The 26,246-nt window shown below is 35.5% G+C and overlaps 4 protein-coding genes across 5 annotated transcripts; 1 reads left to right on the forward strand and 3 right to left on the reverse strand.

Moving 5' to 3' along the window:
• The first annotated feature begins 894 nt into the window (after nucleotides 1-894).
• Nucleotides 895-3,133, forward strand: LOC140780979 (uncharacterized). The gene is made up of 2 exons (XM_073126719.1): nucleotides 895-1,119; nucleotides 2,723-3,133. The coding sequence occupies exons 1-2, from the start codon at nucleotides 994-996 to the stop codon at nucleotides 2,870-2,872; spliced, it is 276 nt and encodes a 91-aa protein (XP_072982820.1). The 5' UTR covers nucleotides 895-993; the 3' UTR covers nucleotides 2,873-3,133.
• A 574-nt stretch (nucleotides 3,134-3,707) lies between these two features.
• LOC140782662 (protein CURVATURE THYLAKOID 1B, chloroplastic-like) lies at nucleotides 3,708-6,748 on the reverse strand. The gene is made up of 6 exons (XM_073129358.1): nucleotides 6,462-6,748; nucleotides 5,913-6,013; nucleotides 5,734-5,820; nucleotides 5,479-5,541; nucleotides 4,880-4,917; nucleotides 3,708-3,943 (listed from the first exon to the last, which is right to left on the reverse strand). Exons 1-6 carry the CDS (start codon nucleotides 6,604-6,606, stop codon nucleotides 3,886-3,888), a joined length of 492 nt encoding a protein of 163 aa, XP_072985459.1. The 5' UTR covers nucleotides 6,607-6,748; the 3' UTR covers nucleotides 3,708-3,885.
• A 924-nt stretch (nucleotides 6,749-7,672) lies between these two features.
• Nucleotides 7,673-10,841, reverse strand: LOC140782663 (flavanone 3-dioxygenase 2-like). Its single transcript, XM_073129360.1, has 4 exons — nucleotides 10,588-10,841; nucleotides 10,210-10,457; nucleotides 8,944-9,271; nucleotides 7,673-8,038 (listed from the first exon to the last, which is right to left on the reverse strand). Exons 1-4 carry the CDS (start codon nucleotides 10,783-10,785, stop codon nucleotides 7,793-7,795), a joined length of 1,020 nt encoding a protein of 339 aa, XP_072985461.1. The 5' UTR covers nucleotides 10,786-10,841; the 3' UTR covers nucleotides 7,673-7,792.
• Nucleotides 10,842-16,659: 5,818 nt separating this feature from the next.
• Nucleotides 16,660-25,496, reverse strand: LOC140782725 (MADS-box transcription factor 6-like). Of its 2 annotated transcripts, none has more exons than XM_073129453.1 (8): nucleotides 25,108-25,496; nucleotides 19,359-19,446; nucleotides 19,224-19,285; nucleotides 18,979-19,078; nucleotides 17,975-18,016; nucleotides 17,358-17,399; nucleotides 17,149-17,282; nucleotides 16,660-16,951 (listed from the first exon to the last, which is right to left on the reverse strand). In XM_073129453.1, exons 1-8 carry the CDS (start codon nucleotides 25,287-25,289, stop codon nucleotides 16,867-16,869), a joined length of 735 nt encoding a protein of 244 aa, XP_072985554.1. In that variant the 5' UTR covers nucleotides 25,290-25,496; the 3' UTR covers nucleotides 16,660-16,866. The 2 variants fall into 2 exon arrangements, with proteins under 2 accessions (XP_072985554.1, XP_072985555.1); XM_073129454.1 differs by having other exon boundaries at nucleotides 19,368-19,446; nucleotides 25,108-25,495.
• Nucleotides 25,497-26,246: the final 750 nt, after the last annotated feature.

The raw sequence follows: 26,246 nt of genomic DNA on the forward strand, positions 1-26,246 counted from the left end.
CAAACAAGCATGGTTCTGTTGGTGACTTGGAATGGGCGCATCACATCACCACAGACACAAGTCACACAAGTGCAAACAATTTAAAATATTTTCCAGATCGTATCAAAAGGCCCCCATTGATATATTAATTTAATTCAGGGTTGCAAGTACAAAAAGTGGCCCACTAGGATTCCTATAACATGTGCTTTACTATCACATTCACACTGCACTGTCTTAACTTTGTGACGTGAGATTCATAGTTGTGCCACATTAGATAATACCACATCAAAATCAAGAAAGAAAGAAGGTTACTACTCTATAATTAACATTTTAGGGTCAGAGAAAGCTCTTCTCAACTACATTCATAAACTTAATACAAGCATAGTAAGAGCTTAACAATATAAGCACCATGATTTGGAACTTAGTCGCTTGCAAGGAGTAAGGAGTATGTAGTGGATAAATCCTGCTCCTCCGAGTGAGTTCGTTAATTGGGTCTTCCAAACATAATGACTTATGGTGATTTATATCTATCTTGTGATAAACCTAACTAGGAGAAGGGAGAGAAAAATATATATATAAAATCAAAGCATGTTTAGCTAGAGCTAGTGCGCCTGAGTGAAGCGGTCTAAGCGGAGGATACTAAACATGAGTGCCCTCATCCGATGGGGCAAAGGAAGGCGGTGGATCATCTGCTCGGTCAACCTAGCCACCAGCGACACGTGCGCCTCTAAAAGCTCCACCGAAGACGTCAACGCTACCATACTTTTTCGTCAGAGGGTAAAACTAGCCTCCTAGAGGGAGCGTTCGGTTACATAATAATATATATAATGAGATAAGAAAAGAGAACTCCTTTTATGGATCGGATCCGGACCCCGACCCGGATCCGAGCACAAAGCGGGATCTGTTTACATCTCCAGTACGACTTAGGGTTTCCTCGTCTCTCTCTCGCGCGCGCGCCGCCATCGGGGAGAAAATCGGCGCGGAGGTAGAAAGAGGAGAGGAGAGGAGGAGTTGATGGATTCGTTCTCGTCGCCTTCGTCATCGGGAGGATCGTCGGCGTCGTCAGGGATGTCGACCGACGTCTTGATGGACCAGATCAAGACCCAGCTCGCCCAGGCTTACGCTCAAGAGTTCCTCGAGGTACATGCACTTCGCCAAACCATAGTATTCGTTTCTAATCTAAGATGAATCCTTCTTTGTTGGCTTATTTCGTGATATTTCGAATAGTTTGGTTTAAGATTACAGATCCTTTTTTTTTTTTTTTACCTCAGTTTGGATGTAGCTTCGTTAAAGATTATTTAGAATCTATTGAATTAGACCTATAAAGCTGACAGTTAGAGGAGGCTAAATCATTAGCGAGAGCTATCTATCAGAGAATCGTTTCTTCTAATACCTATTAATTCTTCTGGAGTTTCCTAACATCCTTATCTGTGGTTGTTGGCTATCAGGTAAATCACATGAATCCTTGGGTACCAAATTTTTAGTTGCGCTCTCAATTCTTTCTCTTTTTGAATCTGGAACTGTAGATATTGTAACTTGTTATAGTGTTGGCACTGCCTAACACAAACACATTGTCAGTTAGTCACTTTGTCTTATTTGTTGCAAAGTGAGTGACTCATCTTACATAGTGAACAACTCTTCATGCATTATAGCTGAGATAGATAAACCACATAATCATTATTAAAGGCATTTACTTTTATTGCAACAAGAAGACATTACTTAATCAGGCATTAAGGATGCTATTGTGCACACACAACGCCTTCCCTAATTCCTATAATAAATTTTCATGTGGATGATCCAAACTTTACGGACTTTACCGTATCTTCCGTTGCTCAGTAGACTTCAAGAGTCATGAGCGATTGATTGGAGCAGTTATGATATCTCTGTACTTGGCATTTTTAAAGGGCCTTCATTTGTTGGTATAGTTGTGTGTCCGCAAATAATAATGCATCATATATAGTTCTATGGTTCTCTTAGTATGTAGTTGTATACTTCCAAATGCTCATCTTTACGGTATGGTTTTAGACGTTCTGAAGCATAGCTAAAGCAATTGGGTATACTGCAAGGTTTAAGAATTTACATAATGGTGGATGTAAGTACTACAAGTCTACAAGTTGTACATTGCCTTAAGTTATTAAACTGCTTGAGTTCTAAATGTACTGATTTTGTGATTTTTATAGAAAAAATTTACATTATGAATGAGTTCTGGAAGCACTTTTTATTTAAAAGTGCATCTTTGTTTGTTTTATTCAAATCTTACAAGTGAAAAGTTGAGTATGCTATGAAAGAGTTTTTTCAACTAATTTACGTATTGCCTATGTGATCCTATTTGATTTATTTCATCTTGGACATATTTAATTTAGTTAATGGCTTGTGGATATCGTCATGACTATCAAGTGCGTTCACATAGTATTCTGATCCTTTTTTATCTGTGTCCCGTGCTCGCTCTATTTGATTTCAATAGACCATAATGATAAGTGTTACTTACCAATGCTTATATAGAGTGTGAGATTGCTCGCAATAATATTAGTAGGAACAAGTATTAATGGGCTCTATTGTAGCTACATTACTTGCATGCAAATTGACATCAAATCTTCTCTAGTAGCATGTCTTAAATTATAAATGCCAAGGTATTCGCCATCACAAATAGTTTTCGCAGTTCTCTGTTTCTTTTGAGAGTTTCCTGGACTCCTAGTTGGCTACTCATCAAGTAGTTGTTTGCTGTGTTGCATTAATGCTACAGACCGTGGGGAACAAGTGCTTCACTAAGTGCATCACGAAGCCAGGGACAAGCTTGAGTGGGAGTGAGAGTAGTTGCATCTCTCGCTGTGTGGATCGGTACATTGAGGCAACCGGTATCATTGGCCGAGCTCTGTTCAGTGGCCCCAGATAGATTCAAGTCTTGCAAAAGTGCAGTGCCTGCAAAGGCTTGAGGTAGCTTTACCAGATTTTTATCAGCTTTATTGATGAATTTTCTATTGGTCTAAGCTCAGAGACAAATTGGGGCAGGAATTTCTATCTGTTTACTAAGAGAGTTCCGTTTCTGTTTGACATGACCTTCGGGTCGCATCGATCAACCCTTGTTGGTGGGAAATTTGTTGTTAAATGATTTATTCATATCAGGCGCCTAAAGTGCCCAATGCTTCTAACAAAATGTAGAGATGTTTATATGGGACCTCGTGGGTAGCATTTTGATGGCTTCAGGATTATTATTTTTCTTTTTTATAAGTTAGAAAATATATATCAAATTATTTCTATTCTAGATTAAGAGTATCATTTAAATGATTCTATACATAAATCTAATTATAATTTTACTCTTGATTTGATTGAAATTATTTGAAAAAAAATTCTCTCTTACCATTCATCAATCTCATTTCATAAATTAAAAATTTTGGCTGCTCAAAATCTCATCTCCTTCTGCCCACTTATCTTATCACATATACATATATAATGTAGATCTATAAGTATGGAACACAAACCTATAAAAGATAAGAACACTTTAATTTAAAAATTTATGTCAATTCAATGATATTAAGTTAAATTTTACGTCAACTTTACCCGTGATGAGATCTAAGAGACGAGCAAGATAGATAGGTTAATAAGTTTATTGAGCAAATGGAAGTGTTTGGTCAAGAGTACGTCTTTGTTTTTTGAGCTTTCTTTAACTATCCAGTCTGACCCTGTAAATCATACAATTCACAATTCACAATTCACGATGACGGAAAGTATAAATGTCAAATGAAACACATATTTAGACAGAATTTTTAGTTGCGCAGCATATTGAGAAAGGCTAGAAATTTGCAACACATTGGAAAAAGAACATGGAATGGTACAAATACTTTTCTCCCACAAACTAAATCTTCCAATGCATTTAGTTTGCATCATTTTATAACCTATGGATCTCAGTTACTTGCTCCCGATTATGTCGCCGTAGGCACTCTTGACTTTTGCTATCAAAGCTTCCCTACAATCCATTTGCATATGAAGCATAATGAGAAGTCATTTAAACCTTCTTTAATAAGAAGCTGAAAAACAGCTAAGAAGAAATATTGAAGCTCAAAGACTGTTAATGAAAAATATAATAGCTAAAAAGCAGTTGTTACATCCTTTAAAGTAACTAAGTTATTACAGTATACACAGACAAGGATATACACTCATACACATGCATATTTATATGTATATACACAAATATATGTTTATACTTATTTTTGACTGATATCCATAACCTACAAGTCTGTGTAATTTAAGGATAGATGTAAATATGTGTATATAATTATATATGCATATGTATATGTTTATACTTATTGTTGGCTGATATCCAAAATCTACAAGTGTGTGTAATTTAAGGATAGATGTCATAATCCCAAACATGACATACTGTGGTTTGCAAGGTTCAAATAGCCTTTAGATGAGAAATACTAATGTTTTGGAGGCCTGCTTCCTAGTAGCAATAATAGTACATTATTCTTTCGACTGATTGATGCATAAGCAGCTTGTAGAGCTTCTGAAAGATTACAAAGATTTCAAAAGAACATCACCAAGTATTTATGAGATTATCAAAAGGCCGTAATCTGTTTCAGATGCCTGTTACTAATAAAGAAGTATCCCTAAAAGTGAAGATAGAATGCCTGTATTTGCTTCGTACATGTGAATATGATATATTGTCTTTTGCGTTTTTTGACTTGCCCGTTGGAGGGCTGCATTTAATTTACAAGAAACCATAGCCATGAAATAGAGTTATATAAAGATTATTCACTTTCCGAATGGAAGTTAGTTATCAAGATTCTACCACCACAAAGTCGGTTAGCTATGAGTTCATGGACATGCAACTCTTTTTCGATGAATGACAGTGATACTATTAGAATATGATCCAATTTAAAATTATCGAGTTGGAGTTTACCTGTCGGGCTTGAAGACCAGGTTGTTATATGCAAACCACTGTTTCAACAACAAAAATGAAATCAATGTGCATAAAAGCAAATGAATAAGCAACACAGCTAACCTTCAGAAATCCTGGAGACAAATTAATTATCCAGAATAAATAGATTGACATCATGTGTTCAATTAAAGCAGAGTCAATAACACAATTATAAAACTTTCACCACATTGTATAGACTCTAAATCTCAACTAATTTATGCAATAATTACCGACTTGCAAGTTTCGCAATAAGAATGGTTCTCTTATGACATGGCATTCATTTTCTCCAGTTAAACCATGATGCAACATTCACAACTAAAAGGTCATGTCTATTTTGTCAGTGAGCTGCTAGGCTACATTAGAGGCAGAACTCTATGAATTCTTCATAGACAAAGGAAGAATTCCACGAATCTAGTTACTGATTAGATCTACACCTTTGGAACGTTAATATATTGAAGAAAGCACTGATTGTATTGATACTTTACACAGTTATATGACTAGTATATATATAGCCAGAACTAATGTAATCATTTGACAGAAAAATGACGATTCAATAACCGAAATTGAGTTTATAAACTTACCCCTGTATAGCCAATTCCTACAAGCTCAAGAACACCAGGCACTACAGGAAGCCTGTCAATAGCCTGCATAAGTAAGCCACTTTCAGAGTTGTTTGTGAAGAATCTGAAAGTATTTAATCAGAAAAGTGGAAAAAGCTAACTTCAACTCCATTTATGTTTGCATGAGTTATATGATTGAAAAGAGCATATGTATATATATATATATATATGTATATTTGCATCATAGCCAAGAATGAGGTTAATATGCTTTTATACCGAGATCATTCCAGTGGCAGTCCAGAGTGCAATAACACCAGCAACTAATAGGGTAGTCACAGCATACTTATCTTCAAGTTTGTCCCACTGTCTACAAAGAAAAATTATAATTGACATGCCACCTAGAGAATGAAGGACATCTCAGCTAGTGTTTCTTAGTAAGACGATAAATAGCTGACCGCATCTTGTGCTGTTTTCACAATTTCCGGAAGTTCAGTTGATACTTCCGCTTGTGTTTCGCCTGTAGCCATGACAATAACTTCTCCTCCAGTTCTGCGACCTAAATCAGTATAAATGCAAAGATATCACTTAGATTTTTCTGTTCTAATTAGGTTTTGTATTAAATAGCTATTCCTAATATCTACTTCAGCTATATGGAAATCCATAGCGAACCAGCTAACAGCTAGGAACATAGCAAGCAGTATATGAGCAACACCACACACCTGCTATTCTAATTCTAATATTCTACTATCAACTGCTATTCTTCATTTAAGACGCCAATAGTTTTCACCTTAACAATCCAAACACATATGGGTTATAAAATCACTGACATTTCGAAGTGCACCCCAATCCCAAGATCCTTCACATGTTTTGTGAATTTGAAGTATTTCAAGGATCGGCATTTCCTCAAACATGTGGTAGGCAACAAGGGCACCCAAAATTATAGCCACTAAATCTTCGTATATGCCAATCTTCATTCATCCACACAACTATATAGTCAGACTTACGGCTGTGGCAGCGGCCCAAAGATGGGACGTGGAGCGGCGACGGGAGAGCGACGCAGTGCGGTGACTGGTGGCGGGTGAGTGACTTCCCATCCGCAAGGGCAGGGGAAGTAAGGCCGCAGGTGGTGGCGATGGAGGTGGTGGCCATGTCTCTCTCACACTTCTTGGTAACTCTACTTCCCTTTTTCCGCTCTCTCTCTCTCTCTCGCTATAATCGTGGATTGGCGTAATGCGCACCACTCGTTCGACGCAAATCCGATTAAGTGGTGGGAATGGGATGAGACGCGCCTTTCGTTATCCCTTTCGACAGTTTACTTTGTACTCGTTGGTCAGACCCGAACCCACCCAATCCTAAACCTATTCTTACTTATCTATTCAATTGATAGACTTACAATTTCACAGACTACTTTACCGAAAATTTAACTCAAATTTACTTCATTTATTGCTTCATCGAGCAATTCAAGTAATTATAAATCTGTACCATTGTAAAATTGGAGATTTGGAGTTGGAACCAATTATCCAACTAAGAGTATAAGCAAGCCAACTTCTTGTTAGACTCAGACTCAAAATTAATTTTTAATTTTGAGTCTAAAATATGGTTTGGGCTCAACTCATCTATATTCGAGTCTAAGCCTATTTCAAGCTCAAGTTATAGATGCGCCCATTCAAGTCTTCGATGAACTGAGCTCAATTTGGATTTTAAATGAGCCCATTCAAGCCTTAAATGAGTCAGGCTCAGCTTAAGCCGAGCTTAAGTCAAATCTTAAATGAGTCTGGCTCGGTTCAAGTCAAACTCAATTCAAGCTGAGCCTATTATGAAGATATATGAGCCATTAGATTAAGACTTAATAGTTATAATATATATATATATATATAACAAGTTTTGAATTAATCGAGCTAGTTTATACTGAGGCTCAACTTGTAATTTGTTTCGACTCTTAGATTTAGCTCAAGCTTGGCACGTTTATATTTAAAGTTGAACCTGACTCGAGTGTTAGTTGAGCTGAGCTGTTGACGACTCTAGTCTAATCTAATTGTTCAATAATAACCTACGAGCTCTTAAATTACCATTTCTTTTTATATAGCAATAATATATATATATATATATATATAGGATCACGAACCCATAAGTATATAGACAGATAACAACAGACTAATTCTCCTTAATATATAACCCTTTCAAGAAATTAACGAGTCAACCCAAATCATACGTATACACAAAAGCATGCAGTACTTTATTAATGGATAGACAACGTACTATAACGTAATACCAGCACTAAAAACGACAAATTCTTAGTAGATGATCCAGTAGTACTGATGCATTATTTTGAGGACTAGTAGCTCTTGAAAAGTTCCAAGCAATGCTCCTGATCCAAGCTTCTGCTCCAGAACTTCTTGTAGTACTCGTCATAGGTGTAGCTCCTGTATATGGCCGGGGATCCCTCTCCGGTGAGCTTCTCTGCCGGAGCGATGAGTGCATTACTGCATGGACAGAGAAAGGACGCCACCGACATCCTCTCCGCCTTTGAATTCACTATTGCTCGGTGCCAAATGCTCTTGTATCTCCCATTGCTCAGTGCCTACGTACGTCCACAAAGTGATTCATCATGCGTATTCTCTACTCTTACTAGGCAAAGCTTCACTTCAACAATATTAATTAAGGAAAGTTTTTAAACTAACTCACTATATATATTTTAGTGATTCTATGAATATTTATTTAACTCCCATCATTTCCTCTATTTTCTCTATAACTTTTTATTGACATCCGGGTCAACTTTTAGCCAATCAATCTCTAATAACTTGTTAATAGAACAAGAATATTCCCTAGGGATACTAACGCCTTGTAGAGTTTGTGCATGAGGTATTTTTAAAGATAACTTTATCCGTATCTCTTAAATATAAATTATATATCTATCTATAATTATACTCGTATTTTATTATTGGAGTGTGAAATATAATAATTATCTTGCATAAGTTTATACTCTTGCGTAAGTTTATACTCGAATTTACATTTGGTTACTAACATGTGAATAAGCATGTTAACTATTAAAGAAATATTGCTTAAAAATATACTCTATTTGTGATAGTATTTTATGTATAACTTGTCATGCGACTGACCTTATGTATAATTTAAGCAAAATATGCTTAAGCCATGTGTTTGGTTGTAAAATATATATAAGAGTGACTTAAATTAAGTAACACTTATGTACAAACTAAATGCTCCTAAGACTAATTTCTAAGATATTTTAAATATTTTTGAACAATATTTTCTAAAGGGTACTGTAGAGTTAAAGTCAACAAATTAACAGTAAGGGTGCCACTAAGAAAAATTTTAGACAAAAAAAGAATCTGATTACGTTAATTAAAATATAGGCGTCCATCAGAAAATCACTAAAATAAAAGGTGTTACTTAAAACATTCTCCTACAACTAATACTCATTATACTCATTATATTATAGCACAACAATAGTTAATTAACAGTTACCTGTAGCTGGTCCCCTATGTTGATGATTAATGCATCTGGCTGGGGATCCACAGCTATCCATTCGGCTCCCCTGAGGACTTGCAACCCGGCCACCCGCTGGTCCGGCAGAAGAATGGTTAGGGCATTCGGGTCGGTGTGCGCCGGCAAGCCGTAGGTGAGCTCCGGCTCCGGGCACCGGGGGTAGTAGTTCACAGCCATATGCTGCTCTTGCTCATGACCCAGTGCATTCTCAAGGTAGTCTTCTTCTAACCCTAGGCTTAGAGATATTATCCCAAGAAGTTGGAAGCCAAGTTGACGAACTTCCTTACAGTAAGTGCTCATGACTTCTCTGGTAGATGGAGAAAAGAAAGGGTTAAATATATATTTTATCCTCTTATATTTATACTCAGAATTATTTTATCTTTCTAAACTCTAAAAAGTCTCAAATCAGTTTCTATACTTACGATTAAAATATCAAACCGTCAATTTTTCTATCAAAGTTAATAGAACGCACCCAAATGAAAAAATACATTTTCGTGTTTATTAGACAAAATAGGGTAGGTTTTTGGTCTGATTTTTTTTACTCTATATTTATCTTATTCCTAGATGTAATATAACTATTAAACTTCACAAAAACTCAGATTTAATAAAATTTATTATATATTTGGCATAATATAGAAAGTAAGAGAAAAAATATGTGGGTATTTTTTTTAAAGAGAAAGAAATACTTATATATGAGTAGAAAGACATTTTTATTTTATAAAAAAATAAAAAATAGAGGGAATTCAACACCCCATTCAATTTTTAAGTTTTTTTGGGCGAGCTCCATTAATTTGTAAGTAGAAGGACTAATTTGAAATCTTTTAAAGTACACGGAAGTAAAATAATTTTGAGCATAAGTAAATATAGATGAAATGTATTTAACCCAAAATGAAATAAGAGTACGTTGATCATGCCCTTACTAATTTTATTTAGAAAAATTTCCTATTCTTTATGTTTGATTAATTTCATAATGTCAAATGATTAGTTTTAGTCATCTATTACACATTGTCGTTAATTAATTGAGAAGTCTCTAGCTACTAATTGAAGATAATTAATAATGGATGAGGAAACTTCCATCCAACTTCCTAAGTCCAACCTTCATATAAAAGTCAATGGCTTATACCATCACCTCCACCAAAATATCGGTATATTGAATTCCAAAGTCTACTACTGCTACCTTGCAAGAGGAAAAGAAAGAAAGAGAGAAAGAAAAAAGAGAAAGAAGAACAAACAAATTGAAATTACTTGAAAGAAGATGGATTGGAAGGCCAGCCGGGCATGTACTCCTCAAGAGGATAGCAATGGAGTCGGAGGTAGTCTCGCCAGTTGTGCACCGTCTCCTTCCTCACGTTAGAGCTCGTCGAGAGCCGCACCTTCTTCGCCGGGTCGTTCGAGTATAGCTTCGCCTTCTCCTCGCGAGGGAGGCGAAAGAACTCGGCGGCCACCTCCATCACCTTCTCCAGTAACTCCCTCGGTATACCATGATTCACAACCTATGCATGCATTCATTTTTATTTTATAGGTAGAAAGAAAGAAAGAAAGAAAGAAAGAAAGAAAGAAAGAAAGAAAGAAAGAGAGACTAGTAGATATAGATAGATGCATATGTAATAGATATGTACGTACTTGGAAGAAGCCATAGGATTGGCAAGCATGAGCAATTTGGGAAACTAATTGTTGCTTGTCGGATGAGATGAGATCGACGATGGGGATGTCGGCGCCGGAGACCACTTCGGAGAGACGTGGCCTTTGAGATTCAGGCCGGACGTAGAATTCCGGCATGCTCTCGTGGCGAGGAGCCGCGGAGAGGAGTTGGACAGCCATTACGCGGAGAGAGAGAGTACTGAGTGTGGAAGGGGCTTTATGTAAAGATCTGGTAGAAGTGCGGAAATTCTAACCATTTATTATTATTTTTATATTTTATTAAAAAAATAATTAAAAGAGAGAAATAAAATATGACTATTTTACTAAGACTTTCGTTTCATATGACCGGTACTTACGTTCCATATAATTGGTACTTCTGATTAATTTTATTTTATTTTAATTTCAATTATTTGTCTTTTTAAGAGTTAATTGTACATATTTTTTATGCTTTCTATATACACATAGGAATTCTAGAACTAAAAATAATCCACATAAACCCTTTAATTCAGGGGTCTATGTAGTAAAAAATAATTTTAAAATTTCAGGAGTACCTTCCGTAGTATGTGAAAAACGATAATTTTTATGGTGCTAAGTATAATTAACCTTATTTTTTTATTACAAATTTTTTTTAACTATTTATGATATGATGTTCAATTTTCAACAAATGACCGAGAATATTGTATAATGTGGGAGAAGATCAAATGATAAATTGAAGGATAATTTTTTTGATAATATTTCATTGGAAGAATATGGGTATCAAATAAGAAATAATCAAAATAAAACTCTACCATATGGATATTATATTTTACCTAAAATTTCTTAAAATATTCTTTCGTTAGTTCTGCTAACTGTTAATTACTGTATAGGTAAAACAATTGTAGGTGCAAAATAATTATAATACCCTTAAATATTTATTTTAGACTAAGGTAAAATTAAATGGACGACTATTTTTATAGTTAAATGAGAGATATTTTAGGTATTTTATTTTGTATTTAAAAGTAATAAAATATTTTCTATTTTATTAACCGCTGTTTGGATAAAATACAGAAGTATCAAGATGGTGGGATGTAAATGATTTTAAAAATTTAAAAAAAAAAGAGTATATTTAGAAAATGGTGACATAAGCGCGTTGACGTCTTTAGATGCGACGTGAAGTCGTCGACGACTGCTCGTTAAAATGTTTAACATCTTCATGTTATATATTAGATTCTGATATGATTAGCATTTTATGTGTAATAACTAAAAGAGAAATAAAGATAGACTTAGTTAAAACTATCACCATTTTCATATGAAAAAAAAATTCAATGCTAATAAATACGGTGATCGCTGATAAAATTAGTATTTTATTTCGTTAATTTACATATATAATCGTTGAATTTAGACATTTCTATTTAAAAATAAAATATTAATCTTATCAGTATTTTACTAATAGCTACAGTGAAATAAACCCCCTTTTAAAATAGACTACTTTTAAAAATCTTTTAACGACAGTGCCGACATTGAGCATGCTAGGTAATTAGCTTCTAGGTTTATATATATACTTATAAACACAGCATACATTTTTGAATAAGATGACATCATAATTTATTACCTTTTGATAGTTTACATCTTCATCTCATAATCATCCCTATCAACACACAAGATGATACTATATTATACGTTTTTTTTTTTAGAAGAAAGCTATATTCAACTGTGCCTATCCTACAAGTAAGGATGCATAAATAAGGTTACATAACTCGAGGGGGATAGGATCCAAAAAGTCCCAACCTAACTAGACTCGAACTACTCTTACCACGCTTGGCCGCCCAATCTGCGGCGTTGTTACCATCGCATCTAACATGCATCGCACGGTAGTTTATAAAAGAGCTAAGCAATACTCTACACTCAGCAACTACTATCCTCAGCTACCGAGGGCAGCTGATTGCATTCCTTAGGATTCGAACTAACTCCAAGGAGTCAGTCTCAACTCCTACCCTATTGTAACCTATCGCAGTCAGCAACCCAAGTTTTAAAGCCTTCCCTTCATCTCGCAACACTGATTCTTCGAAAGTCGGATCCCAGGCCACTAGTAGCAGAGACCCATCTGAATCCCAAATCACTACTCCAACACTACCTTAGCGCTCATCGGGTGTGCAGGCTCCGTCCACATTCAGTTTGACCTAGCCATCTACAAGGTGGACCACGAGGCCACACCGTGCCTAGTCGGCCTGACCCTCACGTTGGATTGCTCGGCATAGTCCTTGGTTAGTTGCACCGTCTGGAGCACGATTGACCCCAGGTGACCTGCCGTTCCCTAGAACACTCTAGTGTTGCGGTGCTCCCACAAAATCTAGAGGGTGGTCGCCATAAGAGCTATGCATGCCACGTGCTTCGTTCGATCATCATTCCAGGGTGTAGTTATCCACTCCATCGATAGTTTGGAGGACTAGTCATCACCCCACTCTTGGCTAGAAGCTAGCAACCCCCATACCTCTTTCGCGAACCTACATGTGAAGAAGAGGTGCTCGATGGTTTCTCTATGGAGACCACACAAGTTGCAATTGTCGTCCGGCCCTACCCAAATGGCATGCAGGTGGGCTCGCATCGGAAGCCTACTCTAGAGGAGCCTCTAGGCGAACAACCTCGCCCTCGGTGCCACTGACAGACGCCAAAGGGTCCGCCACCCCTCCCAGCCCCCTTGGTTTCTTAGGTGGAGGAAGGCATAGATGGCTTTGGCCTTTGGCTCACCAGCTCTATCCGACCACCAGACCTAGTAGTCGAGCTCGACCTCCTTGGTTAGTTCAGTGGCACTAATCTCGTAAGCTAGGTTGATTTCTAGCATCCCTCACGAGCAGCTCCGTCTACTGCTGAGAGCTCGCAATTAGCTCCTTGAACATCAGTGCCTCATCTAGAAGCCTTGGGTGTATAGGCTATGGTTGATCGTTCTAGGGCACCACCGAGAGCCACGGTTCTGTGGCGGTCTCCGTTCGTTTGCTATCGCCTATTAGCTTACAACATCTCGACAGGATGTTGGTTGCTATGGTGACCAGAGCTCTCCAAACCCAAGATGCCTTCATCAGGATACAGGGGTCCCACGGGTTGAGACTCCCGTATTTAGCCTTGAGGATTTTCACCCAAGGGCAGTCCGCGTGGTTCAGAACCTTGAAGACTAGCCAAGGAGCGTCGCTCGCTTAGTCTTCATCTTCCTAATGGCTAGGCGACCCTCCACTTTAGCGCTAGTCACTGTGTCCCAATTGAGGAGGTGGAGGCCATGACTAGCACCATTATTCCAAGAAACACTCGGGCCAGCTTGTCGATTGCCTCCAGCGTATTATCTGGTAGCCAGGTATAGCCAATCCAATAAGTTGGGATGGCCATGATCGTGGGTTTAGCAGGGTGAACTTGTCGGTGGTAGAGAGCACCCTACATTTCCACCCCGGCAAGTTTCTGACTGACCTGGTCCACCAAAGGCCTATGCTCTCATACTTCGACTCTACAATCTAAAATAATCACCCCGAGGTAGGTGAAGGGGAAGGTCGCAGATTGGATACCCAGTCGGGCACTGACTTGAGTTTCAACCTCCTTGTCTACCCATCGAGGGAGAAGAAGCGCAGATTTCTCTCAGTTAACCTTTTGGTTCGCGTTTGCCTCATTGGCTTGCGCTGCGATGAGAATGTCGTCGGCGTATAGGAGGTGATTAAGCTTCACGTCTTCCGCATGGAAACCCATTAGCTGGCCGCGAGCCTCCCTCTCATTAAGCATGCTAGAGAGATTTTGGGCGACTAGTATGAAGAAGTAGGAGGAGAGTGGATCCCCTTGTCGGAGCCCCGAAATGGATGCAGCCAAGGAGACGGAGAGCCATTAATAACAAAGGCAAACGAAGTGAAGGAGATGCAACTATATTATAAATGTTTATAGAATGTGTGTAAAGTATTTCGAAATATAGCATTACTCTTAGCTGATCATTTGGACTACAAGAATTTAATAGAATCAGGTACCTGGCCAATTCAAACTGAATTCAAGCTAAACTTATGTCATCATTGTAGTCCCATGGTCGAGTCTTATTATTTATGACAAAAGTTATATATAAATTGGTATTTATATATAATAAATTTTTTGCTGAAACTTTATATGCACATAGGATTGGCGCTGTTATCAAACATGTATTTATGTATTAGGAATGGCTAACATTTTTTCTTGACTTATAATTCTCCTATAAATTCATGATATATATATAAGACATTGAAACTTAATGTTATTGAACTTGTTAGAGATGGAATTACACTGAGATGCATCATTGATGATTAGAGATAAGGACTAAAGATCCATTATTGGAGAATATTGGCCTTGATCCTCATGATTCTTAACTTCCGTATAAGAATTCATTGTTGGCCTTCCAGCAGAAAGGTTATACCGAGTCGTAACTTGAGTACAGAGAGAAAGCATTTCTTTTTTCCTTCCTATAGTTTAGGGAATTTAGTCGGAGTTATTATCTAGACTAGTTGATAAATAGATATTTACAAATATTACAAGTGTTGAGTAGAAGAATTGACTAAGATATAAATTATTTCTTTAATGCCATGCGTCTAAATTTTATATACTAACATTTTGTTTTAATTACTGGTTCTTGTGCATGCATTGATTGATTGGAGAGTCAAGTCTTGCGAGTATTCATTTTTTACTAATTTTTATCCCTTTAGATAGGGGTGGTAATTTTGGACTCTATATATCTGAACACTTTAAACGAGCTTAAATTTAATATAATCTAATTAAAAAACTCGATTACCAAAAGAGCCACTCGTTTATAATCCGATAACCAATTTCTGAATGGGATAATCTTTATAACTCAAATTAATAACTTAAATAACCCATTTAACTCATTTATTAAATAAGTTATTAAAAATGATTCATATCATCTATTTAATAATTAAATATTATTTGTATTGATTGAGACACTTTTGGTACATGATGAGCCAAATGTCCTCTTCGATACGTGGACCGATTGTGTGGTTGATACAATTAAATCTAACGTGGTTTTGGGTGTAAGACTAGTCTTTTTTATTATTATTGTTATTATCATTATCATTATTATTAATTTTCTTATTTCTGTCGACATGCATATATATATATATATATATATATATATATATATATATATATATATATATATATATATATATATATACTATTATTTCTTGTTGACTTGCATCTAACCAAGTCATATATTATATTAAAAGTCGATGTCATTGCAATATAACCAGGTTTTGGTTTGACCATAGTCGTTGCCTTTGCGCGTAGATCAGGCTATAATCAAAGCTCAATTGGATGAATGTGATAGACGTGACAAAGAGGTCATATATTATATATCAGGCGGTAATTGTTAATTTGATAATAAACTCTTGCTTAGGCCATCGTTGGCATTATTTTAGAAGAATTAACTATCACATAATAATCACTTCTTCAACATGATATTTTTATAGTCAAGCAAAACAATTAATTAACGTTCTATTAAATGAGATTTATAGTTGGGAAGCATTGCAGGCAAAAAATTCCAAATTTACTTGGTTGAGAATCACAGTCAACGTACTAAACTTGTGACCTCTTTGTCTGCCCACTGCCGTGATAATAGACCTTTAAATTATATAGACATTCTATGTTAGATTAAGAGAGAGTTGTCTGTTCCCTTTACATCATTGTTGACATCTGCACATGTAGTTGTTGATCTCATTGTTGGAACTTCTGATATGTTTCTTTCTTCATACCCCAGTTAGGTACAAAATTGTAGCTAGGACATGACTATATAGTCCTATATAGTTGCCCAAATCAAGATAGTTTTTCTTTCAGTCCCAGAGTTTGTGATCAAAATAGTTAATTCTTGAAATTAATTTGCTAAGTTCTTTTCTAAGTGAGGCTCCTAGCTCAAGATGTATATGCTTTGTCATCGTAAATAGTAAATCATATAAACATGAGAAACAGTTAATGTATTTTAACTCCCCATAACATTCACTTATGATTTGAATCTTCTGAGTTTTTAATTATCTGATATGCTCTACCTGCCATTGATGAAGTCTAAACTTCAGAAAGAACCAAGTCAGCAGCAGTAGATACTACACAAAATGGTTCAACTGTTCAAGTACGTAGCATAGATGTTTGCAGACTAGAGCTAGACAAACAAAGAAATAGGGCACAGCACACACAGTAGTTTAGAGTAGAAGTACTTGATGAGCCATTCACAGCATAAGCACATACAATTATTTGACTGCTTGATTTGTTATGGATGGATCAAAGAACCCAGCCAAGCATGAAATTATTCTCTCCTCCGCTGCTTCTAGGAATAGATGCTTCAGGTGGAACAAATTGATGATAGCTACATAGGAAACACAATTATTGGTAAGCAATTTACCCTTGCATACATGAAAACTATCAATCTTATATAAAACCTAATTTTTTTTTCTTCTTTTTTTTTTTTTAATCACGGCAAAACTACGCAGTAAATTCTATTAATGTTAATCATAACTGTCTCAATATGTACTAGTAGAATATATTCAAGAATAGAAAGTTTACCCAATTTGCAGAGTGGGTTCGCAGTCCATGACGCTGGATTGAGAGGTCTGAACACAGAATGTACCTCCACTCATGATGGCATCAGAAGCCCATGATCCTTGAAGGGCTCTAAAACTGCCACCTTCTGTCTCAAGCTGGAATGATGAAGAAGAACAAGATGAATTCAAAAGGTAAAAGATTATATCAAGGTTTGTTGGTTTACCCACTACCTTATTTCTCAGCTGCTTATTTACTTCTCCAAGTTGACGCTCCTGCAATTGCAATGGAAAATATGCAAAGTGAGAATATTGCAATATGACGCAATTAAGTCAAGAAGATAACAGTCAGTGTAAACATGATATGTAAACTACCAAATGGGCTTAAATTTGTTGGAATATTAAGTTAGCCCATTTAACTAGTCAATTAAATTAATTGGCTAGTGTTTGACTCTTAATTTATGTCTTTAAATTATAGTAATCTTTTGAGTTATCTAGATGTTGAAAATGAAAGAGTTATATAGTATAACTAAGAGTAATGTAAAATAAGTCAAATAGTATAATTAAGAGTCATGTAAACCACCATTTATATGTGGTCTTATCTTATGTAATTGTAAGCAAGTAAAGCAAGTAAAATAAGAAAGGTTAAAGTTTTTATCCAGTTCTTTTTTTTAAGTTTTCTACGGCCTTCTCTTAACAAAATTTACAGTTTACAAGCAGAATGAAATTGTATATAACCAAATACATAAAACTACATTCAATCTTATCGAAAGACTAGTAACAAAAGATCCTACCAACCTAAAACTAGTGTAAGTTCAGATAAACTAAAAAGAAAACGATAAAAGTCTCACTTTCTTACGAAGTTCCTCCATCTGATCCATCATTATCTGTGTCTGCAAGTTGACAGAAAACAATCATTACAACATGAAATGAAAAAAACACTAAATCCAGAAAAACGTTTATGATATTAAGGATAGCTAGCATAGGAGCCCCTATGCAGAATCGACCTTTTATTCTTTTAATTGATGGGGTCTGTGTCTGGGTCTAGCCAAGGCCCTTATATTGCAGTGTGTTTTGACCCAAGACCAAGCATTCAAATCTACTTCCTTTTAAGTAGATCCAGAATACTCTTTAGTCGGCTTAGCTTCAATATTTCTAACTGTTTCTTTCAGTGGTTGAAGCTTCCTGCTGTTTTTTTTTTTCTGTGTTGATATCATTGTTAAGGGTCCTCAACATACATTGCTAAGCTTTAATAGTAACTATTTGGGATTTGTCATATAGATTTTTTTTTTAATACAACTCTATTATGGACAAGAACCTCGATCGTCACTATGTGATATGCTTGCTCACAATTTCCTACTGTTTTAGGGCCCTCAATCAAGTAGCTCCTATTCTTTTATATATGCACTTCTATGTTTGAGTAAATTCACTCATTCACCTCAAAATCTTAGATATATATGTTGTTTTCTAGTTGGCAAAGCCTCTTGTCTAGTTAACTATAGAATTGATACCATCAAAGAGGCATGATAGCCGTTGAAATTTTTTCCCCTCATGAACCTAAGAAATTGCTCACTATTTCCATTATAGTATTTCTTTACAAAGAGTAGTATGCAAAGGCAAACAAGAGACCTTATTTTCTCAGTACTCTAACCATTTTTTCCCTTACCCTTCTTTGGTTGCAATGCAGTGCAAGGAACTCTATGCTTTTTTAAAGAAAAGAATTTTATGTGAAAGTATCTTGAAAGCGGTTAAACTCAAAAGTAGTCTCCAAATTAATGGTACGGTTTTTAGACTATGGAAAATAATTTAAGAGGAGAAGATGAAGAAATTAAGGATAATGATAGAAATTAAGCACCTTTCTCTGTCTGGCCTGTGCTAGAGCAGATTCGAGCTGTCGCTCCAGTTGTTGCAACTCTTTGATACTCAATGGTCCAAGATCCTCGCCAAGCAATTGCCTATTATCAATCGTGAACATGGAAGTTAGATAAAGATTTAAAACAACGAGAGCATTATATATATATATATATATATATATTAACTATGGGTGGTTAAAATGTATGACACTCGTTCTAATTATTATCATTTCAGGTGAAAATGAACCTCTGAGAGCGCTGTAGAGACTCAAACTTCGCCTTCAACCTACACATTTCTTGGTACCAGCTCTGCATTGGAAACAAATAGGATTTTAAATGAATTAACAAGGAATGCTTGCCATCCTCTTTCTTGAATTCTTACTCTGCAAACCTGAGTCTCACGATCAGCAGCATTAGAATCTTGGGAGTTGTAACAGCAACGTTGGTATCGCTCTAATGTCTTACTAGTACTACAGAAATGGAAGAAGGAATATCTTAGTTTGTTTTCCATTAGTAATTGTTACTCCATAAAAGGCTACAGACTGCATAATGCATAAGATGGTTAGTCGCATTTACCAGAAATGAACAGATTTTGATGGTCAATAATAAATAATTGAACAAAGTTAAGCAACATTTGAATAATTGATATTGTGTTTCTCTAGTGCATGCATGTGGGCTATATATAATGCTGTGTGTTTTGGTTTTATTCTTGATTTCTGATTTCAAGTGAAAAAAGAAGATGAAATTGTTAGTGTATATATCCTGTAGAAAATAACAAATATCTGACTAACAATTCACCGTCTTCAAGAAAAATGAACATAAAAACCATAAAAGAACATTAAAATGTTAGTAGGATCTCGTACCAAGTGAATAATCTAATTAAAAACAATAAGAACTTATAACAAGTTCCGCTTGCTGGTGAATACTAAGGTTGTTCCGTTCTGAAGGTCATATTCAACTGAAACAATGAAAATAGTTTATTCACAAGGTTTTGTTGATAAAGTATTAAAATCAAGATATTGATGGAATTATTTGCTGTTCCCGTATGAATTTTCTTATTTTATAAGAGAAGCACACGCTAGTTTTGTTAAATATAAAAATATAAAAATCTTCTCTAATGAGTTATCATGATATCATAACAGAAGTTCTGAATTCGAATCCTGTTAAACCCATATTTCATTAAAACAATAAAGTGAATATAAAATCTAACAAAAATGAATAACTTTCTGGAGATGAGTAAAAGGAGAAACCAAAATTCCAGGAGATAGAAGGGATGTAGAAAGATAAAAGTATTTATTCGATATGTAGACTGAAGTGCCATTCCTTTTATCTAATCAGAAACAATTTTAAGCATCATTTACCAAATATATCATATACTCCTCATCAGGTGCAAAACTCTTAACAAGCGACAAGAAAGTTTAGGCAGTACAGGAGAGCAGTTTGATGGTAATTGATTAGGATAATATTCGGAATTTTCTCTCCAAATTATGGGCTAATATCTAATGGACTAGAATTATTCAAGAATGTTATTGCATTATCATAGATTTTGATAGCCAAAAAAAGGAAATCTGATTTCTAAAATTAAGCTGGTGAAGAACTTAAAGGTGGAGACCTTCATGCCACGTAATTATACTTGAAACATGCATGGACATGAAGATTCTTTAAACTCTAACTTGAAAAATGCATGGACATGAAGACTCTTTAAAGTTTCATTCCATCAAGTGACCTTGTCTACTTCCGAGATCATTATATTATCAATTTATAGATGGTAAAACTTAGACTTATCAAGCAAGGGATATAATACACTACCAGCAGGAAAAAAATGTGCAATTGTTTGTATATAAACGACTTAATTACTTAAGACACATTTTGAGTTGATTGGATAAGTATATTATCTATTAGTCATAAGAACAATATATTGAGACTATAGACCATTCAAATCAGTTGCCTAACGAAAAAATATATTTTAAGATTTGGTTCAGACTAGGTCTTCCCAGTAGTTTGACAAGCAATGCAGATTAAACTCTCAAAAATCCTTCTTTGAGTGAATTAGCTCCAATACCGAAAGATTGGCAGCAGGTAGATAGAAGCCAAAAATATGTTCTCATTTTTGGTCTTCTTGATTCTATCTTTTGCTTTAAGCGATCAATCAGTCATAAATACTCATAATAAGACTGAGATATTGAGATATCATGATGAAAAAGAAAAAGAAATTGTTTATACTTAAAAATATGTAGACATTCCATAATTGGTAAAATATAACATCAAAGTTAGTTCTTGAAAGGTCTTCCTGCACTTAAATCAAAATTTATGTGGATAATGCAACTATATAGACAAGTGAAACATACACTTGATAGTAAATTGCATAAATATCGATCATTTTCCTCTTAGAAAGGACAGAGACAAGTAATTCATGACCTAACCTACAAACAAAACTGTTGCTGACAAATCTAATTTTTAGAATAAAAAACTCAACGTCTTGTCGTGTGCTCTTTCTATCTGAAGAGTATCTATCATCTTGATGATATTCTTCTAATACGCGACATGAACCAAAGAATCAAAAGTTTATACTAGAGAAATGTACAATAAGCTAAATACAAAGACAAGTTACACCTGTTAAGTTCTGACTACTGTATTAACAGAAGAAAAAAAAAAGTGCAGTTCTTTCCAAAAGCTGAGTTGAAATTGCAATTTTATTCTTCATAGGTTATAAGGTATGCTACAAAATTCAGAAGGTCGAAGAATAATTTGTGTTTTTTTTTTTCATTAAAATGCCTCTTTCTTTTTCTTTGTCACATATTCTCATGTGCCGACCTTATATTTTTGAAATATCTTTTAAACTACTTGGCATGGATGACATAAAAGGTAGCATATGCTCCACTAAGACTCTTATACTGTAAAATAAATTCTACCATGTGAAACACACAAGATCTAGCTACTGCAGATAGCATATTATGAAAAAAGTTATGAAAATGTTAGAATATGAAAATATAAAAACTATCGTTCTCTAAGAACTTAAACTTTTAGAGGAGTTGATGAGTTAACATGATATTAGTATAAATAATTATCTGTTCAAACCCTGTTAGACCCTTCTGTCATTTAAATGATAAAATTTTCAACTATTTAAATTAACTCCAATTTTTGGGCCAATCAAAATGTCTTAGCCTAAAAGGAACGAAAGTGTTAAAATATAAAATATAAAATTATTATTTTTCAACAGCTTAATATTTTAGAGCAGTTTGTGAGTTAACACGAAAGACTGAACACAAAGTATAAACTGTTATCAGCAATAGTTAATGAAAGAATTCCATTTCATGCCACCATGATATATTTATTATGCATGGCAAGTGGAAAGAAGAAAAAAGGCACTGTTGAAATGAAGGTATACAATTTACAATTTCATAAATGCCCTTCATTGACCTTAGATGGGAAGTTAAAGGATAAAAGGGGATTATAGTCACAATGAAGAGAAAACTCTTATGACATCGGATATTTTGTTTAACAGTTACTATTTTATGCTCATAAGAGTTTCTCAGAAAGTTCCTTTTTGTGTGTAACTTTAGTGTATACATGTGAGCTTTCAGCATCATATAGTATACCATTGTATAATTATGTTGTACACGAGATTCGAAATTCCTTCTTTTTTGCTACATAAGATGATGAACCATTAATATTTATTCTGTTATGTAATTATATATAATCACACAGAAGGAAAGACACATCATCTGTATATGCTAATTATCAAGAAAAGCTCTTCCCACTAGTATCAAAACAAAACATGTCTAATAATTTCTGTCAAATACTCCTATGCATTTGAATATTTCAAATATGCAGTAAGAGAAAAAAAAATGAAAATAAAAAGCAGTAGTGTTTATCTAAATGGGCATTAAATTTGTTTCAATGCATACTAATTTTTAATATAATTTAGATTTTCTAATTATATTCCTGTGATAAGAAAAAAAACCATATTTTTGGCATCCCCAACCTATTATTATTGCTTCCTGGATCCTTCAAATATAGTTGACAGAGGATTCTTCCATGCTTTAATAAAACACCATCGTTTGTCGAAGAACATGTATGTCTTAAAAGACATATAACTTATTTGAACATAGTGTAAGCTACAACCTTATTATGTTATATGACTATCGGAAAATGAAATATTAATAGCACACAAGGCTCCTCCAAATTCTAAAAATAAGTTGATTATTATTATTTTTTTGGTTGACAAAAGTGAAAACTAAACAGCGTTCTACTTATACAGTGTCGTTGATATTTAAATCCAAAACAATCGTATGTTATGAGCCCCTTTTACATCTCCTACCATACCATTATATATTATTTGGTTTTAATTTTTCTGCTTGTTATATATGCATTCTATTCTATTATAAAACATAATTCACTCAACATTTAGCTTGTAAACAATGATGTCATATGTTCTTGCATGTTATATAAACTACAAAGTGTGTAAGCACGTACTTTATAATAGCAAACATTACTGTTCACAAAATGATATTGTCAAAGTCTGGACTGCACCCACTAACGACAACAATTTCCTTTCAGTAGTATATCAGTAAGTGAAATGAGCCCGTCATGCAAAAATAAAAATGCATCGAAGACATATAATTGCCAATCCAATGACAAGTAATTGCTCAGATCAAGATAATGCATGAATTTCATCCCAGGATTGCCCTAAAGCATGCATTAGCAATAAAAATATAAGAATGAAGCTTGAACAGTTTTTAGTACTTATTTTCTTTGTTGTCATAGGCGATTTTATCGTGATAGAAATTTTTTCACATTGCCACTCAACTACTTCTGCTTGAGATCAGTTAATCTTACATGAATAAGCAGTTCTGCCAGCTTCCCAATCTGAGTGGCTTTCTCATCAAAAGACAAAAATATATGAATAACCCACATTAGAGAAACTTATTAAGAATAAATGCAGTTTTGGTTTACATAGTATCAACTGTTATTATGAATATATATTCTGAGTGCTTCTTTTAAATATTCATGAAATTTAAAAATACTATCGCCGGGGCTTCTGGGGAACTTGAAGATTACCTCTTACCAAATATAATGAAATATTTTCCCAAGAAAAAGGTACAGAGAAAGACAAATATGTTTATGTATTAAAGTAAATCTCTACATGGTGAAAGACTCTGATAAATGGCAGAAATTAAACTTACAAACAACCTACGGTAAGAAAGTTAAAGAAAAAGTACCTTGCGCTACTTCATATCGAATAAACAAAATAAAAGCTCAGTGACTGTGAAATAAACTTCATCTGAATGTATAGGCAATCAACGACAAGGAGCACAAGTCCTCCTTGCTTTACCTTTTAAGTTCTTCCAGATAATATATATATAATAAAAAATATACCAGAAATAATACACTCTGAAATCTAACTAAGCTCCAAAATCAATTAACACCATGAGTCTATGCATATTTTTTGTTTTCGAAATGGTTACCAGAAAAGGCAACTGATCCTATTTGCTTTGAGATACCAAGAAAAGAAACCTGAAGAACTACTCCTTTAACCGACGGAGTAAAGGGAGTAGCCAGTGCCTGCATCCAATATCCCGCTAAAAATGAAGAGAGTAGATTGATCTATATCCGGGTCCGGTTCAAACCATCTCGAATATAGTAATAGTAAACAAATATAAAACCGAGATCTGACTGGCTAGTGTGTGACAAAGACAAATGGTAAGCCACAACTGGCCTGAAACGATTCAAACACCAAATGGACAAAAATAGAAAGAACAGCTCCTCCTTTTTTCTCTCGCAACCCTCACGTTGCTACCACCAAGAAAGACTTAGGGTTTAGAGATTTGGAGGTAAGAAAGATTCCAGATCCAGATGCAAGCACACACGGACGCCTAACCAGTGAGAGCGATCAAGAAAAGAGCTAAAGAAACCAAGGAAAGAGTTGGTAGATGATACCATAAGCGAGGCCAGAGAAGAGAGTAGTAGTAAGCAGTAGTAGCAGATTTCTTCCTTTCCTTTTCTTTCAAGAAAAGCTTAGCATATAAACGGCAAAGAGATGGAGGAAAAAGATCTTTAGGTATCAGATCGATCTACGTATATTAATGGTAAAAATGGAAACCTAATACAAATTTAGAGGGGTTTCTTACCCAGCGCTGCCAAACTCGTAGAGCTTCCCGCGGCTGGAGAAGATGATGAGCGCGATCTCGGCGTCGCAGAGGACGGAGAGCTCGTACGCCTTCTTGAGCAGCCCGTTCCGCCGCTTCGAAAAGGTCACCTGCCGGTTGATCTTGTTCTCAATCCTCTTCAGCTCAACTCTCCCTCTCCCCATCTCTCTCTAGATCTAGTTACCTCTCCCTCTGTCTCTCTCTGACTCCTTGGAGGATGGGGAGAATATAATGATGGGAAGAAGGGAAAGGAAGGAAAGAGGAGACGAGAGGAGAGAGAAAAAGGTCAGAAGCGTAGTACTGTTCCGCTTTCTCTCTCTAAAGATCTCAGCTTTCTCTCCTTGTTCTCTTCCTCTTTGGCCTTTGCATATATAAGTTATATATATATATATATATATATATAAATATTTTGTATAACCCTTGTGACAAATAACGGAGAATAAGGGGGTAGAATAAGAGCTGGGTTATTACCCCTACTATATCCTAGGACAGTAAAGAGAGGGGATCACCGCTACGTGTCGGTCGACATGCGTGACATATCTTGTCTAGAGTTACATCTAACCGTCCATTTCCCAAGCCAAAACCTTAACTCCGGTCACAGATGTCGTCACCTCGTCTCCTCCTAATTCCTTGGTAAACGATCCAAATCTCTACTCGCCGCGCTAGGATAAGGTTATCCTAGCCGTAGGATCGCGTACTTACCCCCTCGTCAAACCTTCTCCCTTTTACTGGTCGCCCAAACCGGTCCTCCTCCCGCCACGTGGCCCCGCGTACCACTATTGGCAGAGGGCATTCACGAGTCCGAACCACCCTCCAAACCCGCCCCCATTTATGTCACCTCAGAGTGGGGGCCCACCGGCTAAACTTTTATACATATATTTAAAAAAAAAAGACAAGAAGAAAAGAAAAGAAGGAATTCCTCTTAGATTTTGCCATGGACTCATTAAAGCATGCAAGCCATAAAGATTTTGCACATTTTGCATTCCATTCCATTTGGACTCAGTTCCTTGTAGCAGAGTGCATGTCATATATTTCTCTCTCTCTCTCTCTCTCTCTCTCTCTCTCTCTCTCTCTCTCTCTCTCTCTCTCTCTCTCTCTCTCTCTCTCTCTCTCTCTCTCTC

This window comes from Typha latifolia, chromosome 2 (assembly GCF_019914945.1).
Source record: "Typha latifolia isolate L0001 chromosome 2, TyphaL0001v2, whole genome shotgun sequence".
In the NCBI taxonomy this organism is placed as follows: domain Eukaryota; kingdom Viridiplantae; phylum Streptophyta; class Magnoliopsida; order Poales; family Typhaceae; genus Typha; species Typha latifolia.

Coding starts and splice junctions, on each gene's coding strand:
- LOC140780979 (XM_073126719.1), top strand. CDS start 994: ATGGATTCGTTCTCGTCGCCTTCGTCATCGGGAGGATCGTCGGCGTCG. Junction 1,120..2,722: donor ACGCTCAAGAGTTCCTCGAG/GTACATGCACTT, acceptor TTAATGCTACAG/ACCGTGGGGAACAAGTGCTT.
- LOC140782662 (XM_073129358.1), bottom strand. CDS start 6,606: ATGGCCACCACCTCCATCGCCACCACCTGCGGCCTTACTTCCCCTGCC. Junction 6,014..6,461: donor TTTGGGCCGCTGCCACAGCC/GTAAGTCTGACT, acceptor ATACTGATTTAG/GTCGCAGAACTGGAGGAGAA. Junction 4,918..5,478: donor TAGGAATTGGCTATACAGGG/GTAAGTTTATAA, acceptor TTGTTGAAACAG/TGGTTTGCATATAACAACCT.
- LOC140782663 (XM_073129360.1), bottom strand. CDS start 10,785: ATGGCTGTCCAACTCCTCTCCGCGGCTCCTCGCCACGAGAGCATGCCG. Junction 9,272..10,209: donor TCCAATCCATCTTCTTTCAA/GTAATTTCAATT, acceptor TCCATCTACCAG/AGAAGTCATGAGCACTTACT. Junction 8,039..8,943: donor ACATAGGGGACCAGCTACAG/GTAACTGTTAAT, acceptor GGACGTACGTAG/GCACTGAGCAATGGGAGATA.
- LOC140782725 (XM_073129453.1), bottom strand. CDS start 25,289: ATGGGGAGAGGGAGAGTTGAGCTGAAGAGGATTGAGAACAAGATCAAC. Junction 19,447..25,107: donor TACGAGTTTGGCAGCGCTGG/GTAAGAAACCCC, acceptor CCATTTCTGTAG/TACTAGTAAGACATTAGAGC. Junction 17,283..17,357: donor ATAAGCAGCTGAGAAATAAG/GTAGTGGGTAAA, acceptor TCATCATTCCAG/CTTGAGACAGAAGGTGGCAG.